Consider the following 22,155-nt stretch of genomic DNA (forward strand, 5'->3'; position numbering starts at 1 on the left):
AAACAACTGCATGGACACATCCATGAAATCACCAGAACCTTTTTTTTTAATTGAGCACTTGAATGAATGCAACTGGCAGAGGACCAGTGGAGAATTAAAGGATAGATTTGTCTTTTCCAAGCTACTTTGCAATTACTTTTGGAAAAATAAATACCCAGCTTAGAAGATGGTGACCACATGCATCTTTGTTGAAATTATCAGGAAACTGACACTTATAGTAAACAGGCAGGCTTTATGAGTTATGGACAGGTTACAGATTACTTAAAGCTTTTTGAAATAGCTCTGGGCTTGGAAGTTAAGCAATGGGGGAGGAGGAATATGGGAATTCACGTGTAAATATTAAAGATAGCTTGCAGACTAAAGAATCAAAAGCAGGAAATTAGCTGGAATATGTTCCGGAGAAGTTGAAACTATTACTTACAAACGTTGCAGGTCCTGAAGACCCAGAAAAGCTCCAGGCTGAATGGTGCTAATCAAATTGTTCTTTAGGTCTCTGGCAAATAAGGAAAAAAAAACATAAGATGTTGCACTGAAGAATGGGTGAATTTTATTCTTAATGGATCCTTGAGGATTAGGGTTGAAACTTTCTTAAGGCAACTAATCTTTCGATTTCCTTTATATCAGTCAATATTTATTCAGTTAATTTTCACCAAAATTTAAAAGAACAAAACCCGAGTGAAGCAAATAAATACAATAATATACTAACAACTAGCAAAATAAATCACATAGCATACCATTTGCTCCTCTGTTACTATGTTAATACAGTTGTTACCAGGAGAATAAATCTAAAACAGTAATAGGTGTAAATAAAAATAAAAACTATATATCCCCAAACAATTGATTCATTAAAATATGTCAAACCAAAATATTTAAAACAAAGATAATTATGCCTTTATATAATTATATCTTTCATTGCATTTTTTTATATATGGATAAACATAAAGTTCTCCATTTTTTCCTTTTCTATTCCATACTCATGTACTTCCTTCTTCCTATTAATTACAAAAATGCTTTTGAGAAAAAAATTAACTTTTAATCAAGACCACAAATGGAGTACTTTTTAAAATATTCATAATCCCGAGTGGCATCTTATTTTATAGGATTTAAAGCCTTGTTGAAATAGCCACCATGTGCAGTAGAATTCAAACACTTTCAAATTATTCCAAATTTTCTTCACCCATGTGTGGGCTGTTTCTCAGGTTTTCACTGATTTATTTACTTTATTTAGTATAATAATGGACATTTACATCCCCACCCTTTTTTCCCCAGGGAAGCAGGAATCAATTTAACTCTTTGGGAGTCTAAATGTTCCACTTTCTGGTGTTTGGCACATCAGCCATTAATAAAATATCTTCAAGATTCTATACATACTTGAAATGTCGAATTATTTATTTAGAATGAAAGAGTTGCCTGTGATTTGTTGAAAAATTGATAATGGAGGCATGTTTTTTTCAGTTCTTGTTTCCAAGATGGAGAAAAGAAAACAGAAAGAAAAGTCCTGCTGGATTTTATTCAGACTAAAGGCAACTATGATCTTATAGACAATGATCTCTCATCCTTTGATTGGCAATTTCTATTCACTGGAATGCAGTACTGTTGAAGACCACTACAATATATTTTTACTTGAAGTCAAAAGAGTCATCAAACTATATCTAACAATAACAACTCCCAAAACCAGAAAAAAAAAATTACCCATAACAATAAGAAAGCTTCAATCCAAAAAGAAATCAATCACTTTGGCAGAAAAACAAATCTGGTCACGTTGCCAACTTCAAAAGCTGATACGAAAATTTATGCCACCAGATAAAGATTAAATGCACCAATAATCACATTAAACAAGAGGAAAACCTTCTCACACCAATTTCACCTGCGCTTTCTACAATTTTGTAAACAACAAACTAAAAGATTCAAGGTCCATCCCACCCCTGAGAGGACCTAATAGTAAAGACTGCAACGATGACACTATTAAAGTCAACCTCTTTAACACATTCTTTGGCTCAGTATTTGTAAACAGCAATGGATCATGCCCAGTATTTCCTAGTCAAACCACAGACAACTACAATGGTCTAATACATATCGATTTTACAGAAGACATTGTTGAAAAAGCACTACGCAATCTAAAACCATCTCTATCTATTGGACCGAACGGAATATGTCCCTACTTCTTAAAAAAGCTATCGACTACCATAGCAGAACCTCTAAGCATAATCTTTGAAAAAATCTTTCAGGACCAGCTCCTAGCCAAACCTATGGTAACTAGCCACGGTCATCCTGATCTTCAAAAAGGGCAACCCCAACCTAGTTGAAAATTACAGACCAATCTCTTTATGCTGTGCCACCTGTAAAGTCATGGAATCAATTATTAACCAATCCATCATCCTCCACTTAGAGACAAACAACCTACTGTCAGCTGGTGCTCCATTCAAAATCCAAGAAAGAAATACTTAGACTCCATTAATCAGAGAAAAGATATCTTTTACTGGAAATCAAGTGGTAACAACAAAAGAATTCTGAATCTGAGAAAATGGGCACATAAATCACATATACAAAGTAATGGCAATGCTCCCACCCCCAATAGTTCAACTGGCTCATCCAATTAAAAGTTGTGTATATCATCATGTGGGCATCTCCAGGTGGTGATGAGGCCTCTGTCCGTTGACCTTGACATATTTTGATAAAGAGTTGCAGCTGAGCATGGCATAGGATAGAAACCTAAGCAAGAATCTACCCCACCAGCTTATACAGTTCTGATTTGTAACACCTCCAGCTCACTTCCCATAACCATATTCCCCTTCCTCCCCCCGTTACTTATGACAGCTGAAAGATGCAAAGCAAAGGGAGAAAATATTGAAGGCTGACATTCGGCCCTCCTGCAAAAGAGACGTTAGTCTTAGAAAAGATAAAAATAGAAGGTAACAGAAAATATACATGTAACACCATATTAATATTTTTTAGGGTTTATTAGGATATTTAATACGAAATGCCTTGACAAGCTTAGGAGCTCTAACATCCTTCTCATTCACCCATTCAGACTGGGAAGGAGGAAAATGTTTCCAAACAATCAAATATTGGAGTCGACCCCTTTGTTTTCGAGAATCCAAAATTTCTTTAACTTCAAAATGTTGTTCACCTTCAATTAGCAATGGCACAGGGGGATCAACCTGAGTTGGTCTCAAGTAGGAGGTATGTTCAGATTTTAATAAACTAACATGGAAAACAGGGTGGATATATCAGAGGGTTTTAGGTAATTTCAGTTGGACTGCCACAGGGTTCACAATTTGTTCAATTGAGAAAGGTCCAACATACTTAGGTCCAAGCTTTTGACTTTTGTGCAGTCTGCAAATATCTGGTGGATAAAAAGACTTTGTCACCAACTTGATATGGTTTTTGTGGACTTCTCTTTTTATCTTCAAATTTTTTATGGGCTTGATGAGCATCATCCAATGCTTTACGGGTAACTGGCCAGGTAAGCTGGAGCTGTGTTATCCATTCATCTAATGACTGAATGTTAGGTTTCTCCTGTGGAAGCTCGGGTATAGGTACAAAGTCTTGTCCCAAAGCCACTTTAAATGGAGTAAACCCAGTACTACTATGAACCGAATTGTTATATGCCACCTCAGTGAATGGCAATAGGTCAGCCCAATTATCTTGCTGATAATTTATGTAACATCTAAATATTGTTCCAATACCGAGTTAGTTCTCTCACAAGCTCCATTGGTTTGTGGGTGGTGGGCAGAGCTTAAGCCCTGGGTGGAGCCCAATAATTTCAGGAACTCCTTCCAAAAGTTTGAGGTAAACTGGACACCCCTGTCTGAGATTATGCATTCAGGAACCCCATGTAACCTGTAGATATGTAAAATAAACAGTTTAGCCAACATTTTCACAGATGGGATCTTCAGACAAGGTATGAAATGTACCTGTTTGGAAAACAAATCAGTTACTACCCAAATAACTGTATTCCCCCCACTTTCAGGTAATTCCACTATAAAATCCATAGAAATGTCCTTCCATGGAGCAGTTGGTCTAGCCACATTTTGTAGTAAGCCTGCTGGTTTACCAGGAGGCTGTTTGGCTGAGGCACAGATAGGACAGCTGGCCACATAGGTCTCAATGTCCTTTTTCAAGGTAGGCCTCCAAAATTGTCTTTTAACCAAGAGTAAGGTTTTTCACGAATCCAAAATGTCCAGCAGCTTTAGAGTCATGAGCTTGCTGTAATATTTGGTTTCTCAGCATTGCTGGCACATATAATTTGGCCCCCACCCATGCCAATCCATATCTAACCGTACAGTTATTTGAGTGAGCAAGGAACCAATCATCAAGTTTTAGAGCTTCTTTAATTGTGCAGTTAAATCATTTGATAAATCAACTTCCTTCTTTTTCTGGGCTCTGGTAACCACTGGAGCTGCCAACTGTTTGGTTGGGACAATAGGCCGTACCACTTCTTGGTAAGCACTATTATATTGAGGTAATCTAGATAAAGCATCCGCCATGAAGTTCTTTCCCCCGGAATGTACTTCTATGAAAAATTAAAGCGCTTAAAGTACTGCGCCCAGTGAACTTGCTTGGGTGACCTCCGAGGCATTTTCAAAGCCTCCAAATTTTTATGATCCACCCACACCTCAAATGGGTGTTTTGCCCCTTCTAAGAAATGCCTCCAGGTGAACAGAGCCCAGCGAACTGTAAAAGATTCTTTTTCCCAGATGCCCCACCTTCTTTCAGTTTCAGTTAGTTTACAGGAAGTATATGCACATGGTTGCAGAGTCCCCGTCTCATTTGCTTGTAGTAACACCACCCTAACTGCAACATCACTCGCATCGGCTTGGATTACAAAAGGAGTGTAAAGGAGGTGCTTTAGCACTGGTTCAGCAGCAAACAGTCATTTCAGCTTCTCAAAAGTGGCTTGACACTCCATGGACCACTCCAGTGGTTTACTAGGCTTTGGTTTCACCTCCCCTTTGGTTTTCAGGAGATTTGTGATAGGCATTGCAATCTTCACAAAAGCAGGGATAAATTGATGGTAAAAATTAGCAAATCCCAAGAAACTTTGAAGTTGCTTCCTGGTGCAGGGAGGGGCCCATTCCAAAACGGCACGCACTTTCTACAGATCCATTTCTATGCCATCATGTGATATGTGATAGCCTAAATAGTCAATTTTTTTCTGGTGGAATTCACACTTGGACAACTTTGTGTACAGCTCAGCAGCTTGACGTTTTTCCAGAACTGACCGCACTAGTTTCACATGTTCATCACAAGTCTCCGTGTAGATAAGAATATCATCAAGATAAACCAACACCCCTTTGTATAAATGTTCATGCAACACCTGATTGATCATTTGCATGAATACTGCAGGGGGCCCCTGTAGGCCAAATGGAAGAATGTTGAATTGGAAACAGCCCATTGGGCAGTTAAAAGCAGTTTTCCATTCATCCCCTTTCTTAATTCAAACTTGGTAGTATGCTTCTCTCAGGTCAAGTTTCGTAAAAAAATTTCCCTTTGGCCAAGTGGGCCAACATAACCTTCATCAGGGGGAGGGGGTACATGTTCTCCACTGAAATATTGTTAAGGTTTCTATAGTCCACACATAAACACAGAGAGCCATCTTTCTTCTCACGGAACAATACTGGGGCTACTACCCAGGGCCTAGCAGGTTGGTTGAAACCATGTCCCAAATTTTTATCGATAAATGACCGCAGCTCTTCTAGCTCCCACAGTGTCATCGAGTACAGTTTCGGTTTTGGGAGTTTCACTCCAGGTAAAATTTCAATGCTGCAATCTGTTGAGTGATGGGGGAGAAGCTCGTCCGAGGCCTTTTCACTGAATACCTCCTTTAAGTCCCAATATTCCTCCGGAATTTTCTCCTCCCCCTTCAGACTCTTGGTGCCAGTTGAGGCCAGCTCAATGGGATTCTTGAGTTTCGGTTGAGATTGCCCCTCCCCTTCTGGGCGTTGGTCAATACCAACGCAATGGTATGCGCAATGATCCCCTCCTCCAATCAACATGGGGTTCCCATTTCCAGAGCCAAGGCAAACCCAGTATTAGGGGGCTCTCCATCCCAGGAGCCATCCCAGGAGCCAAAACACAAAGTCTCTCTATGCTTCCCCATTGTCATTTCTACTGGTTCCATTATGAAATGTGCAGGGCCGTCCCCAGCTACTGATCCATCCAGTTGGCAAAAGACTATGGGTGTTTTTAAAGTCTTTAGCCTTAAGCCCATTTTCTCTACTACCTCTAAGCTCATTACGCACCTTGTGCACCCAGAGTCTAACAAGGCCAGCATTTCCCCTTTGGCTCCCAACGTGGGTACCCTTAATCTCACTGGAATGGTCATAGGGCCCTTGTTTGGAGTTACCAGTGAGTTGTCTTCCAATTCAGATTCACTCTCTTCAGAAGAGGTTGGAGTTCCCAGCTCCTCTCCTTTCGGAGGGGTGATCTTTACAACCTCCTCTACTTTAAGTGCCATTTTGTGAGGCTTTGCTAGGATTTTTTCAGGTTTTCTTCCTCCTCCTGGCACCCACTTTGGCTCTAGCTTGGCAGGGCAGTCTGCAGCCCGGTGATCTTCCTTCCCACATCAGAAGCATGCAGCGGTCTTGGGTTTTGCTGCCATCCCTCCCTTTTGAGGTTTTAAGGTTTCTCAAGGGCTGGTGGGGGAGGATTTGCTCCAACCAAGCCCCCCCCCCCCCAGTGTCTGTTTTGGGTCAGATCAATTTCCACCTCTGCTGCCAGCACGTACCACAGCTGCAGCTCACTGGGGTTTCTTCTGGCAATACAGCTTTGATAAACATCTTCATTAAACCCATGTTTAAAAGCTTCTATCAGGGCTCCCTGGGACCAGCCTCGAATATGACATGCCAGCTCTCTTAATTCCTGGGTGTAATCGGCCACTGATCTCCGCCCCCAATTTATGGTCTTCATCCTAATTCTGGCCTTATGTTCAGTAAGTGGGTCTTCAAATCTGGCCCGCAGCACTGTCATGAACAGGTCATAATTCATCAGCTGGGGGGGGCATTATCATTATGCAAAGTCACCATCCACTTTGCAGCTGTTCCTTCCAGAGCCCTTGTAACACATCTCACTTTGGCTGCTTCTGAGGAAAAATTCTCTCCATATTCCTCCATATGGCTCCAGACTTGTGCCAGAAAGAATCTGGTAACATGGAGATTCAGAATAATGTCAACTGGTGCTCCATTCAAAATCCAAGAAAGAAATACTTAGACTCCATTAATCAGAGAAAAGATATCTTTTACTGGAAATCAAGTGGTAGCAACAAAAGAATTCTGAATCTGAGAAAATGGGCACGTAAATGGGCACATATACAAAGTAATGGCACTGCTCCCACCCCCAATAGTTCAATTGGCTCATCCAATTAAAAGTTGTGTATATCATCATGTGGGCATCTCCAGTTGGTGATGAGGCCTCTGTCCGTTGACCTTGACATATTTTGATAAAGAGTTGCAGCTGCGCATAGCATAGGATAGAAGCCTAAGCAAGAATCTACCCCCCCCCCAGCTTATACAGTTCTGTTTTGTAACGCTTCCAACTCACTTCCCATAACCATATTCCCGCCCCCCCCCCCCGTTACTTATGACAGCCGAAAGATGCCAAGCAAAGGGAGAAAATCTTGAAGGCTGAGACCTACTCTCTAGTAAACAATTTGGTTTCAGAAAAAAACTATCCTGTAATCTGGAACTCTTACACTGCAAAAACATATGGACTACACAACTCGATCAGGGCAAAGCAATAGATGCAATCTACATAGACTTCTGTAAAGCCTTTGATTCAGTGGTATGTGACAAACTACTCCTAAAACTAAAATCTTTTTTAAAAAACACACAATTTTATTGATTTTTTAAAAACAAACAAAACAAACAAAACATAAAAACATCAGCTCTCTTCCATACATATATACAGACAGTGTGTCGGTTGGTTCATCAGTTTTGTGCATTCATTTCGTACTCTCAATTACAGTTACATTACATAATAACTCATATTATCAATCCAAACTTATATATCCTAGTATCGCTATTAGAAAATCATTTGACTATAATTTTATTCATTCATACTTTATGAGATAACTATAATTTAGGTAGTTTATTCTATAACAAATTGGGCATTGGTCCTTACCTGATACGCCCTTTCTCGTTGAACTGCGTAGAGCACCCAGAGTGGGAGGTGCTCCAGTCTTCGCTCTCACAGGATGAGCTATAATTGAGGAACGCTCCTCCTCCTCCACGTGACTCCTCCGTAGCGTTCCCCAGTTTTACGAAAACGAGAAGACAGAATTGCATCCCCTCATCTTAATGTTTGAACAACTCTCAAGTATAAACTGCCTGAATCATTGGCCAAAACAGGATTCCCCACCAGATGGACGAATTAGGGTGGGGCTGGATGCTCTACGCAGCTCGACGAGAAAGGGCGTATCAGGTAAGGACCAACGCCCATTCTCCATAGAGCTGCTGCGAGCATCCAGAGTGGGACATACCAAAGCATAGCCTACGGGAGGGACTCCGTCTGGGCCAGAATCTCCTCTGGGTCTCTAACCACTTGTTGAAGGACTCGCCTGCCAAAGGACGCTTCTGCTGAAGCAAAGACATCAATTTTATAATGGTGGATAAAGGGAGATGGAGACGCCCATGTAGCTGCTCAGCAGATATCAATTATCGGAGCCTGGGTAGCCCAGGCTGCTGAGGTAGCCGCACTCCTTGTAGAATGTGCGGTAATTCCACTAGGAACAGGAAGCGCCTGTGTTAAATAGGCCTTGGAGATTGTAGCTCGGATCACGGGGATACTCTGAAACCCAGCATCTTTGGTTGAAATGACAGGAACAATGACTCTGACTTCCTGAAAGGAAGAGTACGATGGATATATATACAAAGTGCCCGTTGGACATCAAGAGTGTGCCACTGCCTTTCCCTTTCTCGAGAAGGTCTGGGGCAAAAATTAGGCAAAATAAGTTCCTGTGACCTGTGGAAAGCGGAGTTGACCTTAGGTAAGAAGGAAGGATCTGGTCACAAGACCACCCGATCTGAGTGGAAAATGCAGAGATCCTTTCTAATGGATAGAGCTGCTATTTCAGATATCCGTCTTGCTGATGTGACAGCTACAAGGAACACCACTTTAAACGTAAGGGATTGCAGAGATGCCTCCCTCAGGGTCTCAAAGGGAGGCTTGGTCAGAGCCGTGAGCACCTTATTAAGATCCCAAGTCGGGTATCTGTGGATCACAGGAGGGTGCAGATTGGTGGCACCTCTAAGAAATGCTCGGATACGCGGGTGGTGCGAGAGCGAGCCAGAAGAATTGCCAGAGACAACAGTTGATAGCGCTGCCACCTGCCTTCTCAAGGTATTGGGGGAGAGGCCCCTGTCCAGTCCATCCTGCAGAAAAGCCAAAATTTGTGCAATTGATGGGGAAAGTGGATTGATGAGCAACTTTTGACACCATCTACAAAAACTGTTCCAGGTGGCATTGTACGGTCCCGCTCAACCTCCAGACGGTTAGCTGAAGCCACTGCAGGTTTGGATGCTGAAGAGGACCCTGGGATAGAGAGATCCTGTCTGGCGGAATCCTCCAAGGAGGGGCCACTGACAGACTGCGCAGGTCCACAAACCACAGTCTCCTGGGCCAGTATGGGGTGACCAGTACTTCCACCCTCTCGAGGATCAATTTCTGGATCACTTTGGGGATTAGCAGAAGGGGGGAAAGGGTATAAGAGCCCCGTGGGCCATGGGCAGCGTAGGGCATCATGATTCTCCGCTTCCTGGGTGGGGTAGCATGAGAAGAATCTGGGAGTCTGGGCGTTGAGTGGTGACGCTAACAGATCCAGCAGTGGACGACCGAATATCGCTGAGGCTTCCCTGAACAGGGAGGGGTGTAGGTGCCATTCTGACTGGTCTAGGGTGGCCCTGCTCAACCAGTCTACCTGAATGTTTGAGACCCCTGAGATATGGTCTGCCTTGATGGATAGAAGGTGGGACTCTGCCCAGCGACAGAGCCTCTTGGCCTCTTTCATGAGTCGGATGGAATGTGTGCCCCCTTGATGGTTGATGTGAGCCTTGGTCATAATGTTGTCCGTCAGGACCAGTATGTGGCGCCCGCGTACCTGAGGGTGAAATGTGCGTAGAGCTAGGTAGACTGTGTGGAGCTCCAGCCAGTTGATACTGCAACGCTGCTCGAGTGCTGACCAAGTGCCCTGGGCTGAAAACGAATGGATGTGAGCCCCCCAACCGGATAGGCTGGCGTCTGTCGTGAGAACGACTCTTTGGGGCTCCTTGAAGAGATGGCCCTTGTTGGTAGCAGGCCTGGTCCACCAGAGGAGCGAAGTGAGGACCTTTGGAGGAACCTTCACCACGGCTCTTGAGGTGCTTCTTCCGGAGCATTGTTAAGGAAGCAGGAACCATTGCAGAGACCTGGTATGAAGCCGGGCCCAGGGAATAATGGATATGCATGAGACCAGTTTGCCAAGCAACTTTGACAGACTCAGTAAGGATGCTTTTTTTTGCACGTCTAACCTCCCTGATGGAGTTCCGATGCTGAGGAGCCTCTCAGGGGAAAGGAAGACCTTACCCTTAACTGAGTCAATAACTGTACCTAAGTGACCTATCCGGGTGGAGGGTAAGAGTTGGCTCTTCTCCCAATTTACGAGAAGACCATGAGACTGAAGAACCGAGAGCATGGTTCTAGTGTCCCTCTCGGATTGGTCTTTGGAGGGGGAGAGGATGAGGATGTCACCCAGGTAGCAGTGGATATGGATGGGGAAATTCCTGAGGTGAGCCGCGAGGGCTGCCAGAACCTTGGTAAAGGTCCTCGGGGCAGAGGCTAGGCCAAAGGGAAGTGCCACGTACTGAAAATGCTGGCCATTGTAGCAAAATCACAGAAACTGAAAAAACGAGGGATGAATAGGAATGTGGAGGTACGCTTCTGAAAGGTCAATGGAGGTAAGCCAATCTCCCTGCCTGGTGCCCTGAAGGATAGACTGAAGAGTATGCATCTTGAACTTATGACGAACAATGTAACGGTTAAGACTCTTTAAATCTAGAATGGGTCTCCATCCTCCGGAGTGCTTAGGAACCAAGAAAAGGTGGGAGTAAAACCCTTTTCCCCGCTGCGAGGATGGCACAGGCTGAATGGCCCTGATCTCAGAAAGGTGTTTAATAGTGGCTTCCACGAGAGCACGCTTGGTGCAGTCTCTGGAAAGGGGGGAAACCATAAAGCGCTCCGGAGGAGGGGACTAAAACTCAAGGGAGAGGCCGAATTTGACAGTGTTCCTAACCCAATTATTGGAGGTGGATGATTCCCATTGGTCAGCAAAAAAATTGAGCGCCGGGATGATTTACTTCCAGTGCCCCGGAAGGGTCTCCTGTAATTGGCCCCTCTCTTATTCCTGTCATCCGGGTCACTCCGGTCCTGGTAGGCCGGGCGAAAGGACGGAGATCTCTGGAACCTAGGGGAGAAGGTTGATTGATATGGGGTGCGAAAGGAGCCCCTTCGAAAGGGCTGGGACACTCTGGACTCCTGCCTGCGAAAAAGAGAAGGGAGGAATTTCTTTTTATTTCTGCTTTCCAATAGAAGTGGTTCCAGAGCCGGGCCAAATAATTTGCCTCCCGAAATGGGAGCAGAAGCCAATTTAGTTTTATTCTTGATGTCCGCTTGCCAATGTCTAAGCCAGAGCAGACGGCACGCTGTAACGTGTGAGGAAATGGCCCGGGAGGAAAACTTCACAGAGTGAAAGGTGGCATCGGCCGCAAATTCTGCCACAGCTGTAAGCTTGGCAATGTCCTGGTGGGCCCTGGTGTTAGAGGGGGGGACATGCTGCTTCAGCTGGCGAAGCCATCTGATGGAAGATCGAGTGAAAAAGGATGTGGCCGTGGCTGACCGAATGGCCCAGGCATCGGAGAAGTGACCTCGGCATAGTGCCATCTCGGCCCGTTTGTCCTCTGGTTTTAAGGCTTCGAGGTTGTCAGTTGGAGTAGAGGATGATGCTAATCTAACTATGGGGTCATCCACTTCAGGCGTGTCTAACAGTGAGGAGAAATCCGAATCGAGATTAAAAAATCTCTTGTCCTGACTGTAGGGGGCGGGGCCCCCCCGATGATGACAACTGTTTTGTAACCAAGTCGGTGAAGATGGGTGGAGTGGGAATAACCTCAGCCTCTACAACAGGCTGTTTGAAGATAGAGTCCTCTGGGTCTCCGGGTGTTGCTGAGGAAGAGCCAGAGGGTGACTGGGATATTAAGCCCAAAATGTTCTTTGCCTTGAATTGCAAGGACTTGAACAGATGGGGTTTGAATAGGCCTATGAAGGAGGGTTGATCCGGAGAAATCCCCTCATCCTCAGACATCTCTCCCTCCATCAGTTCCACCTCTGACAAGGGTTCAGAGTAGTGTAAGGACCCCCTATCCGATCCTTCCTCTTCCCCGAAGTATTGAAGACCCATATCCTCTTCCTCCTCCTCCGCTCCTTCTGGAAAAGGGATGTCCCCTTGAGAAAGTACCTGACCAGGGCGATGCTCCGGTCCGGGGAGGGATCTGCCAGAAACAGATTCGACCTCGCGTGCCATCATTTGGGAACCTGGTCTGGACAACTGCTGGATACCTTCTGCAATTCCCTGGTGGATGGCCAGTTGCATCCACTCCTTGATACTGTCTGGAATGATGCTCATGCAGGGTAGCTCTGGGCACAGTCCAGCAGCGGTAGGTGTGAATGTAGCCTCAGGTGCCCAAGCGGCTTGGGGGCTGCGAGTGGGCGAACTGCGTCTGGAAAGAGAAATCTGATCTGGCAGAAGATGAGGTTGAGCAGAGGTGGAAGGGGTGGGAATATTAGGGACTGAGGATACAGATTGAGAGTCCTTTGAACGCCTATCAAATTCCTTCTCCAAGGCTTTGTGGCGCCTTAAGGTGTCCCTCTGAGAAGCCTTGGAGGACTCCTTGGCCTGCCTATGCAGATGGTGTGTCTTAGCCTTGGCCTTCAAGGAAGGTCCTCTGGGATTATCCTCTGCCATAACAAGGAAGTTGAAAAATACAGAGAGCAGACTCAAAGAGGCGGTTGGCACGCCTAGGAGTACAACCTACAACAAGGCTGGATTTCCTATAGTTGGACCGCGTCCCTCTTTTGGAAAAAAAATTGTCGAAAAAATATAATAACTGTTTTCTGGGTCTATTGCGAATATTAATTATAATTATGTTATTTTATTTTAATTTAGTTTTAATTTAATTTTTTTTTTTTTAATTTTGAAGGTGGGATCAAATGAGCTTACCAAATCCGATGATTATAAAGACCAGAAACAATAAAGAGTCAATGAGCCAAATGAACGCTGAGGCCACAAAAAGAAAAACACTGAGAAAGAATCAGCCAAAAAAACCAAGCAGGGCCTCCTGAGGCAGCCTCCCAACAAAATGGGAGGAATTACTAAGGCCTCGAACCTCGCCTCTGTAGAAAGGTGCGGGAATAGCCAACAATACGATCTAAATAGGGTAGCAGGGCTAAGAGTCACAGTACCCAGTTATAAAGGCACTAGCAGGCCTTTCGGTCCGGCTCTGTGCCTTAAAAATCACTGCAGCTGAGGAAATGAGCAAAACAAAATGGTGGCCATCACAAGACACACCCAAAATGGCAGCCGGCCATGAGACATCCAAAATGGCGTCCGGTTAAGAGACACACTCAAAATGGCGGCCATCACAAGGCACACCTAAAATGGCATCCGGCTATGAGCCACACTCAAAATGGCGGCCATCTACAAGGCACACCCCAAATGGCATCCGGCTATTAGCCACACTCAAAATGGCGGCCGTCTACAAGGCACACCCAAAATGGTGGCCGGCTATGAGCCACACTCAAAATGGCAGCCGTCCACAAGGCACACCCAAAATGGCATCCGGCCATGAGGCACACCCAAAATGGTGTCCGGGACCGGCGCGAACTACAGAGACGGAAGAGAAAACGCCACCTCGTATCAAGAAGCAGGAGGGGTGGAAGGGAGCAAGCTCACCCTGAAATAAGTGTTCTTGGGGGGAAGGAACAACTTAAAAGGCGCTAAAAATAGTGCGAACAGTAAGCCGCTGCCTAAGAGCAGCCCAACTTAAAGCAGCAGGCAGAGAGAGGAGGGGGGGTAGCTCAAAGGGCTGTTAAACTCCCCTTTAATTCCCCCAAAGGGGCGAAAAAACGTCCCACTAGGCTAGATATCAGGCACACCAACTGCAAAGGACCAAAGGAGAGGAAAGAAAATCAAACCTGAATAATTTCTAGAAGGATCCTGGATCGGCCAAGGAAGAGCTGTAAATTGCTGCCCGTCTCTTACGAGCTAAAACTGGGGAACGCTACGGAGGAGTCACGTGGAGGAGGAGGAGCGTTCCTCAATTATAGCTCAGCCTGTGAGAGCGAAGACTGGAGCACCTCCCACTCTGGATGCTCACAGCAGCTCTATGGAGAACATATAATCATACCAAATCTATCCTAAAAACACTTTATAGATATGATGTCAAATAACAAAAGAAAAAGAAAAAGCAAAGATATTCCTTGTTATCTAACATTCTAAATATTCTATTATTATATTTTATCATCCAACCATTGAGAGAAAAGGTCCCAAATTTTATAAAAATGTTTATCCTCTTGCTCTCTAATTTCAAATGTCAATCTACTCATCTCAGCACATTCCAATATTTTCTTAATAATTTCTTCCTGCAATGGTATTTTCTCATTTTTCCAGTTTTTAGCAAATACAATCCTAGACGCTGTTAATACATTTACAATCAGATATTTCAAGTCTTTACTGTATGTATCTGGTAAGATTCCCAATAAAAAAAACTCCGGTTTCAAATCTATGTGTTTCTTTGTCATTTTTTCCAACCACATGCAGATTTTAGTCCAATATTTTCTAGCATCCTCACAAGTCCACCACATATGGTAATATGAGCCAGGTATCTGATGACATTTCCAGCATTTTTCAGATTTATTCTTGAACATTCTTGCTATCCTTGTCGGGGGAAAGTGCCACCTGTAAAACATCTTATACAGATTTTCTTTAAAAGCTGTTGACATTGTCATTTTATAATTTTGCGACTATAGTTTTTGCCATTTCTCTAAATCAATCCCATATCCAAAATTCTTCCCCCAAACAATCATAGTTTCTTTAACTTGTTCTTCCTCTAGCTTAATTCCCAGTAAATAACCATATAATTTTTTAATCACCTTTTCATCAGTACCTGTCAAAATCTTATCTAGATCAGTCTGTTTATCATAAAATCCCTCTGTTTTAGAATCTTCATCATATCTTGAGTGTATTTGCACATATGAAAACCAATTCATCTTTATACCTTGTTCCTCTAAACTTTGTATCAATTTAAGTTCACCCTTTTCATCCAATAGTTCCCCATATCTAACTGTTTGTTCCTTCTTATAAATTATAGGATAGGAAAATGCTTCAATAGTCGATAACCAAACTGGAATTTTCAAATAACATTGTCTTTTTATCTTCTCCCAATTTAACCACAAAGATTCCCGTATATAATGTCTTCTAAAGTAACCCTGTGTTTTAGTTCCCTTATACCATAAAAAAGCATGCCAACCCAACAGCAAATCATGACCTTCTAGTGTCAACAATTCTTAATGTTATCCATTCCTTGACCCACATCAAATTTGTAGCTTGGTAGTACAACTCCCAATTAGGCAGGCCAAAACCGCCTCTAATTCTAGCATCTTGCAATAGCTTTAGCTTTATTCTCGCTTTCTTACCTTGCCATATATACTTCAGCACAATTTTATTTAAGTCTTCAAAATAGTCTTTTCTGAGCCTAATTGGTATTGTTTGAAACAAATATAAAATTCTGGGTAACATATTCATCTTGATTGTTGAAATTCTCCCTATTAATGACAATTGTAAGTTTTCCCATTTCTTCAAATCTAAGGCTATCTGTTGTTTAAGTTTAATATAATTATTCTCTTTTAATGAACTACATCTTGATGTCAAGTATATCCCCAAGTACTTGACCTTGTTCGTGATTTGGATTTTCAACAGGTCTGCCAGTTCTTCTCTTTGTCTTAGTAGCATGTTCTTTGTCAAGATCTTTGTTTTATCTTTATTTATTTTCAGACCAGCCACCTCGCCATATGTCTCTATCTTTTCCAATAGCTTTGGAGCTGTTTCTAAAGGGTCTTCCAAAATAAAGGCTAAGTCATCCGCAAAGGCTTGCAATTTGAATTCTTCCTTTTTAATTTTCATTCCTTTTATGCTTTTATCATCTCTAATATTTCTATTCAACACTTCCAAGGTCAATACAAATAGCAAAGGAGATGTCTTGTGCCTTTTCTTATATTAATAAAGTCTGTAAGTTCTCCCTCCATCATTACCTTTGCCGTTTGCTTATGATATATAGCTTCTATTGCTTGAATAAATTTTCTGGCAAAACCCATCTGTTCCAGTAGTAGTAACATAAATCTCCAGTTCACATTATCAAATGCCTTTTGAGCATCTAGGAATATCAAAGCCATTTGCTTTTCAGGATGTGCCTCATAGTATTCCAAAGTATCCAGGATTACTCTCATATTGTCTCTAATATGTCTCTTTGGCAGAAATCCATTTTGGTCTGGATGAATGAAATTATTTAAATATTTTTTAAGTCTTTCTGCTAAAATTGAAGCAAAGATTTTATAGTCTGCATTTAGTAAAGAAATAGGTCTATAGTTCTTAATTTGCAGTGGATCAGCCTCTTCTTTTGGAATAAATGTAATATAAGCCTCTGACCATGTTTTGGGTATCATCTTCTTTGATATAGCTTCATTCATGACTTCTAACAATGGAATGCTCAATGATTCTTGTAGTGTTTTATAGAATTTTGCCGGAAGCCCATCTGGACCTGGTGCTTTCCCATTATTTTGTTTCTTAAGTGCTTCAGTTAATTCCATCATTGTTATATTGCTTTCTAGCATTTCTTCAGTCTCTTTAGATATCTTAGGTAGGTTAGCATTCTGTAAATACTGTTTGACTTTTTCCTCATCAATATTCTCTTGCTTATATAGTTGCCCATAGAAGTCTCGAATAATTTCCTTTTTCTCCTTATTACCATGACAAACTTGGCCTTGGTCATCTATTAACTGCGATATGTTCCTTGATTCTTTCTCCTTTCTCAATTTATATGCTAGCCATCTACCTGGTTTATTTGCATCTTCAAAATAATTCTGTTTAGCATTTCTAATTTTCTGTGCCAGTTCTTCTTTCTCTATTAAACCTATTTTATGTTTAGTTATGTCCAATTTCAATTTAATATCTTTTTTCTGTGGCATTTTATGTAATACTTTTTCAAGTCTTTTATACTCATCTTCCAAGGCTTTAGTGGCTTGCCTTTTCCTGATATTCTTTTTTATTATGTAATCTATTATCAAACCTCTGGCATATGCCTTCATTGTATCCCAAACATTCTGCATTGAAGTATCTTCTGTTTTATTTTCTCTAAAGAAAAAAGCCAATTCTTTCTCAATCCATTGTATAAAATCTTTTTCCTTTAAGATAGTATTATTTAGCATCCATCTCGATCTTTTTTTTTGTCCCTTCCATTTAATTGTCATTGGGTTATGGTCTGCCCAAGTACTTGTTTCAATATTTGTTTCTTGAATATTAGATATTAATTCTGTTGAGATCCAAATCATATCCAATCGGGACCATGATAAGTGTCTATTTGAATAGAAAGTGTATTGTTTAGTTTTAGCATTTCTTTCTCTCCATATATCTTTTAAGGTTAATTCATCTGTCATTTAAAAAAAAGGATTTAGGGAGAATCTTTCTATTTTGCTTTGTTGTTGTTGCTCTATAGTCCAGTTAATTGTCCACAATTCCATTAAAGTCTCCCATCATAATTATATTGGCATAGTCCAGTCCAGTTATTTTCATGTGTAGTTTTTTATAGAATTCTTCTTGTTTATCATTCGGAGCATAAATTGCAATCAAGAGTATTTTTATATTGTTGTCCATTATTTCCACCATTAATAGTCTTCCATCTTCATCAGTATAAATCAATTTTGCTGGGGTAGCCTCTTTAATGTATAGAACCACTCTTGTTTTCTTACATTGAGTCAAATAAATAAATATTTTCCCTAATTTTGGCTGTACTAACAATTGTACGTGTTGTTTTTTAATATGTACTTCTTGTAAACAAATTATGTCAAACTTTAATTTCCCTAATTTATGAAAAATTTTCATTCTTTTAACAGCTGAATTAAGTCCATTTATATTCATTGTAATCAGTTTTTTCTCTTCCATGATTATATTTTGTAGTTAGGTTTGACAGCTCTCGTAGATCTTGGTTCACGTTGTTCTTTGATATCTACCTGTCCACCTACTGCGCCTTCTTCTTTTTCAGTCCCCATTTGTTCCTCTTGGAACTCAATTAATGAGACCTCTTTCTCTGCCTCTTCCTCTCTCCTTCCGAAAAATTCTGCGTAGAAAAGTTCTGCTTTCTCAGAGTTGTTAATCTAATCCTGTGTAGCTTTTTCTCCGGTAATATCACACTACTGACTAGAGCATACAAACATTTGCTATACCAATACTCAAATACAGCTCATCAGTCTGGAGCCCGCATTACATATCTGGTATTAATACAGTTGAGAAAGTCCAGAAATATTTCTCAAGAACAGTTGTCCACTCCTCTACTCATTGCAGAATACCTTGTGCCACCAGACTTGAAATTTTAGACTTAGACAACCTAGAACTATGCCACCTTCGGTCAGATCTAAGTATGATACATAAAATTATACATTGCAATGTCCTACCTGTCAATGAATGCTTCAGCTTCAACCATAGCAATACAAGAGCACACAATAGATACAAACTCAAGGTTAACCGCACCAAACTTGATTGCAGTAAATACGACTTCAGCAATAGAGTGGTCAATGTCTGGAATACTCTACCTGACTCTGTGGTTTCTTCCCCAAACCCCGAAAACTTTAACCTTAGACTGTCTACTATTGACCTCACCCCTTTCCTAAGAGGTCTATAGAGGGCGTGCATAAGTGCACCAACTTGCCTACCATCCCTGTCCTATTGTTTCTTTTTATTTTTCTTATATATATATCCATTTCATGTATTCATAACTATGTTTATACTTATGCCTGTTATCTTATAATCACTTGACAAAATAAATAAAATAAAATAAATAAATCAAGTTTCCCCAAATGGATTCCTTCCAGAAGAGTTTCACACTGTGAATAAGTACTGTAACTGACTTATTTGGGTGAGGCATAAAACAATAAGGATCATTTTAGAAGATTGAAAATCTTTTATGGACTTTTTTGCTGAAAGTGAAGTGATGATTCATGGATCTGATGATTAAAAAAGGACTAAATAAGAGGCTGAGGGATTTTTATACTATGAAGCAAGAAGGTTGAGCATAAGTTGCTAACTTTTGTTGCAAAAGAGGAAGTCATTTATTTTTCTGATCTTTCTTCTATTAATTATTCTTCCACTTTTTTCTTCTCTTTATTATTTCTTCTTTTTTCTTTCTTTTAGATTTGTCTTTTATTGCTTGAAGAACATTCTTCATAAAACATTATGTATTGAACAAAAGTAAAAAATAATTATTTTCTTGCCCACTTCTGGTAACATCACAGGAAGATGAACTGTTGCCCAATAACAGAAGGTATTTACTTATCTTTTGGTTAAGTCCAATTAATCCCTTGGATGTTCTTTCTCAGAGAACAAACTTCCTCATTGTTTGAAACACAGTGATGGATTTCCATCTTCTGAAGATAAGTTTCTCTTAGTTGTTGTCCCATAGAGTCCAAAGGCCCCTCTAACACTATGCTCACATCAAAGGAGGTTTTATAGATATAAGGTTTGTTATTGTTCTCTAGTTCATTAAGGATCACCATCAGGACTCCTCCTTCCCTTGTAATTGTAACTTCTTCCTACTCTCAGCTTATGCCAGGCACTAAGAAAACAACAGTGCTCACTCACACAAACAAGCCCACCCATACTTCATGACTTCTTGCCAAAAAGGACAGCAACAAAATCCTCTGTTCCACAGAAAAAGAAAGCAGCATTTCCCATCTACTAGCTTGCCTGTAAATCTTCCTAAACACTTCATAGTATCAAGCCAAGCAGGCTAACATGAAGCTGAACTTTGAAAGAGACCACACTTAGAATACTACATCCAGTTTTGGTCGCCATATTATGTAAAAAAAATATAGAGATTCTGGAAAGAATGCAGAAAAGAGCAACAAAGATGATTAGTGAGCTGGAAGCTAACATGAAAAATGCTTGTAGGAATTGGGTATGTCTAGTTTAATAAAAAGGACTAGGGTGACATGATAACAGCGTTCCAATATTTTGAGGGGTTGCCACAAAGATGAGAGGTCAACTTGTTTTCCAAAGCACCTGAAGGCAGGACAAGAAACATTGGATGGAAACTAATCAAGGAGAGATCCAATCTAGAACTAAGGAGGAATTTCCTGACAGTGAGAATAATTAACCAGTGGAAGGGCTTGCCTTCAGATGTTGTGGGTGCTCCATCACTTGAGACTTTTAAAAAGAGACTGGACAGCCACCTGTCTGAAATATTGTAAGAGGTTGGACTGCTTGAGCATGAGGTTGGACTAGAAGACCTTCAAGGTCCCTTCCAACCCAGTTATTCTGTTATATTCAGGAGAGATAAAACCCAGAGGCCCCTTCTAGGATCAGGGAAAATACAAATTCAAAATTTAGGCTGTTTTCATATCCTGTGATGCCATAGAGCTTGTTTGTAGTGGTAAACTGATCTACTATCACTTTGCTCCCCTGCTAGAGGAAATGGTATGAAGCCAATTTTGCTGTGCTTCCTTGGAAATAAGCAGCAATTTATTCCCATTAGTGGGAACTGCACTTTCCTTCTATATTCATGGTACTGTGATGCACCCATCTCCCATCTTCTCTAGCTTCTTTCAAGTAAAACTTTCTCTCTCACCCATCCAATGGCTGGGTGTTCTTATTTCACTGTTGGGAAAATCAAACATGACAAATGAAGATTTATTTATTTTGCGTATGGCATAAAGTACCTGGATAACAGTAGTAAGAATATATAAAAGGAGCATATGATACTGTAGTTACAGGAATGATGGGAATAGTCCATTTGGTAAGGTATGAGGAATTCAAGATGTTCTATATAAGTTGTAGGTTACATTTGGAAATATGTTGGTTCATGAGAATGGAACAAGTGTTCTATACATTAATATCTAGGTCATTTAATCCAATTAAGTGCAATATTTGTTAGTTGGAGAAAATCTGCTTTTCCTCCTGTATAAGCTCTCAAATAGCAGCTAGTCGTTATATGATCCAGTGTCTGGCAAGGAACATGAGGAGGAGGCAGAGGAGGTGGAGGCGGAGGAGGAGGCGGAGGAGGAGGAGGGGGATCTGACACTTGGTGATTCTCTGGGCCAGGTCTCTCTACATCTTCTGATCTTGTACTACTTCTTTGAGTTTTTCCTATGCTCTGGTTGGTGTCAGCTTTGATGGTGTCCAGCCACTGTGTTCTTTGAAGTCCTGGTTTCCTTCAGGGGAGGATACTCTGCCCCATTTATATAGAGAGTCTTGAGAGATGCCATGCAAGATAGGAATCCTAGTCAGAATTTTCCAGCATTGGCAGGTGGTATCAAAACCTGCTAATTTTTGTGTTAGGTCAGGTATATTTTTTCCAGGCAAAGGAAGGAGTAGAGCAGGACTAGATGAAGACAAGGTACTCTTGTACTAGAAACATAATGATCTGTGAAGGTCCATCTGGAACAAAGCTACTGGAATGAATATTAGGGGTAAGGCTGAAGGTTTTCTGTAGTGGCCACAGTTAATACATGGAAATCACTTCCACAGAATCTAGGGCTCATCAGCAACTTGGAAGGCTTGAAAAAAGCATGTAAACAAATGCTGTAAAATTATTGATCTCCAAGCTTCTTCTTGGCTGAGAGATTCCAGAAAATCCCATGCCATGAATACCTTTGTCACTGTAAATCAGGAACCATTACTTTCAACCTTATCAACAAGATCTGTAAGACAAATTTATTACATCTTCCTCAACCTTTCCAGGCAATACATTCTGTCTCAATTATCTTTAACTGATCTGAATAATATAGGAAAGTCATCAAGCTCTCTTTAATAGACAGCAAGATCTGGCAAGATCTCACTAGGAACAGTTTTGGTTTGATTAA

At 41.3% G+C, this 22,155-nt stretch overlaps 1 protein-coding gene across 1 annotated transcript in view; it reads right to left on the minus strand.

Annotated features, from left to right (window-relative positions):
• ADGRA2 (adhesion G protein-coupled receptor A2) overlaps positions 1-22,155 on the minus strand; it is a 136,783-nt gene that overhangs the window by 26,878 nt on the left and 87,750 nt on the right. Inside the window, exon 3 of the mRNA XM_087938906.1 lies at positions 422-493. Coding sequence (XP_087795032.1) covers positions 422-493 — 72 coding nt within the window. The remainder of the gene's footprint in view (positions 1-421; positions 494-22,155) is intronic.

This window comes from Pseudonaja textilis, chromosome 9 (assembly GCF_049901715.1).
Source record: "Pseudonaja textilis isolate UNSWEBS1 chromosome 9, rPseTex1.2, whole genome shotgun sequence".
Taxonomy (NCBI): Eukaryota; Metazoa; Chordata; class Lepidosauria; order Squamata; family Elapidae; genus Pseudonaja; species Pseudonaja textilis.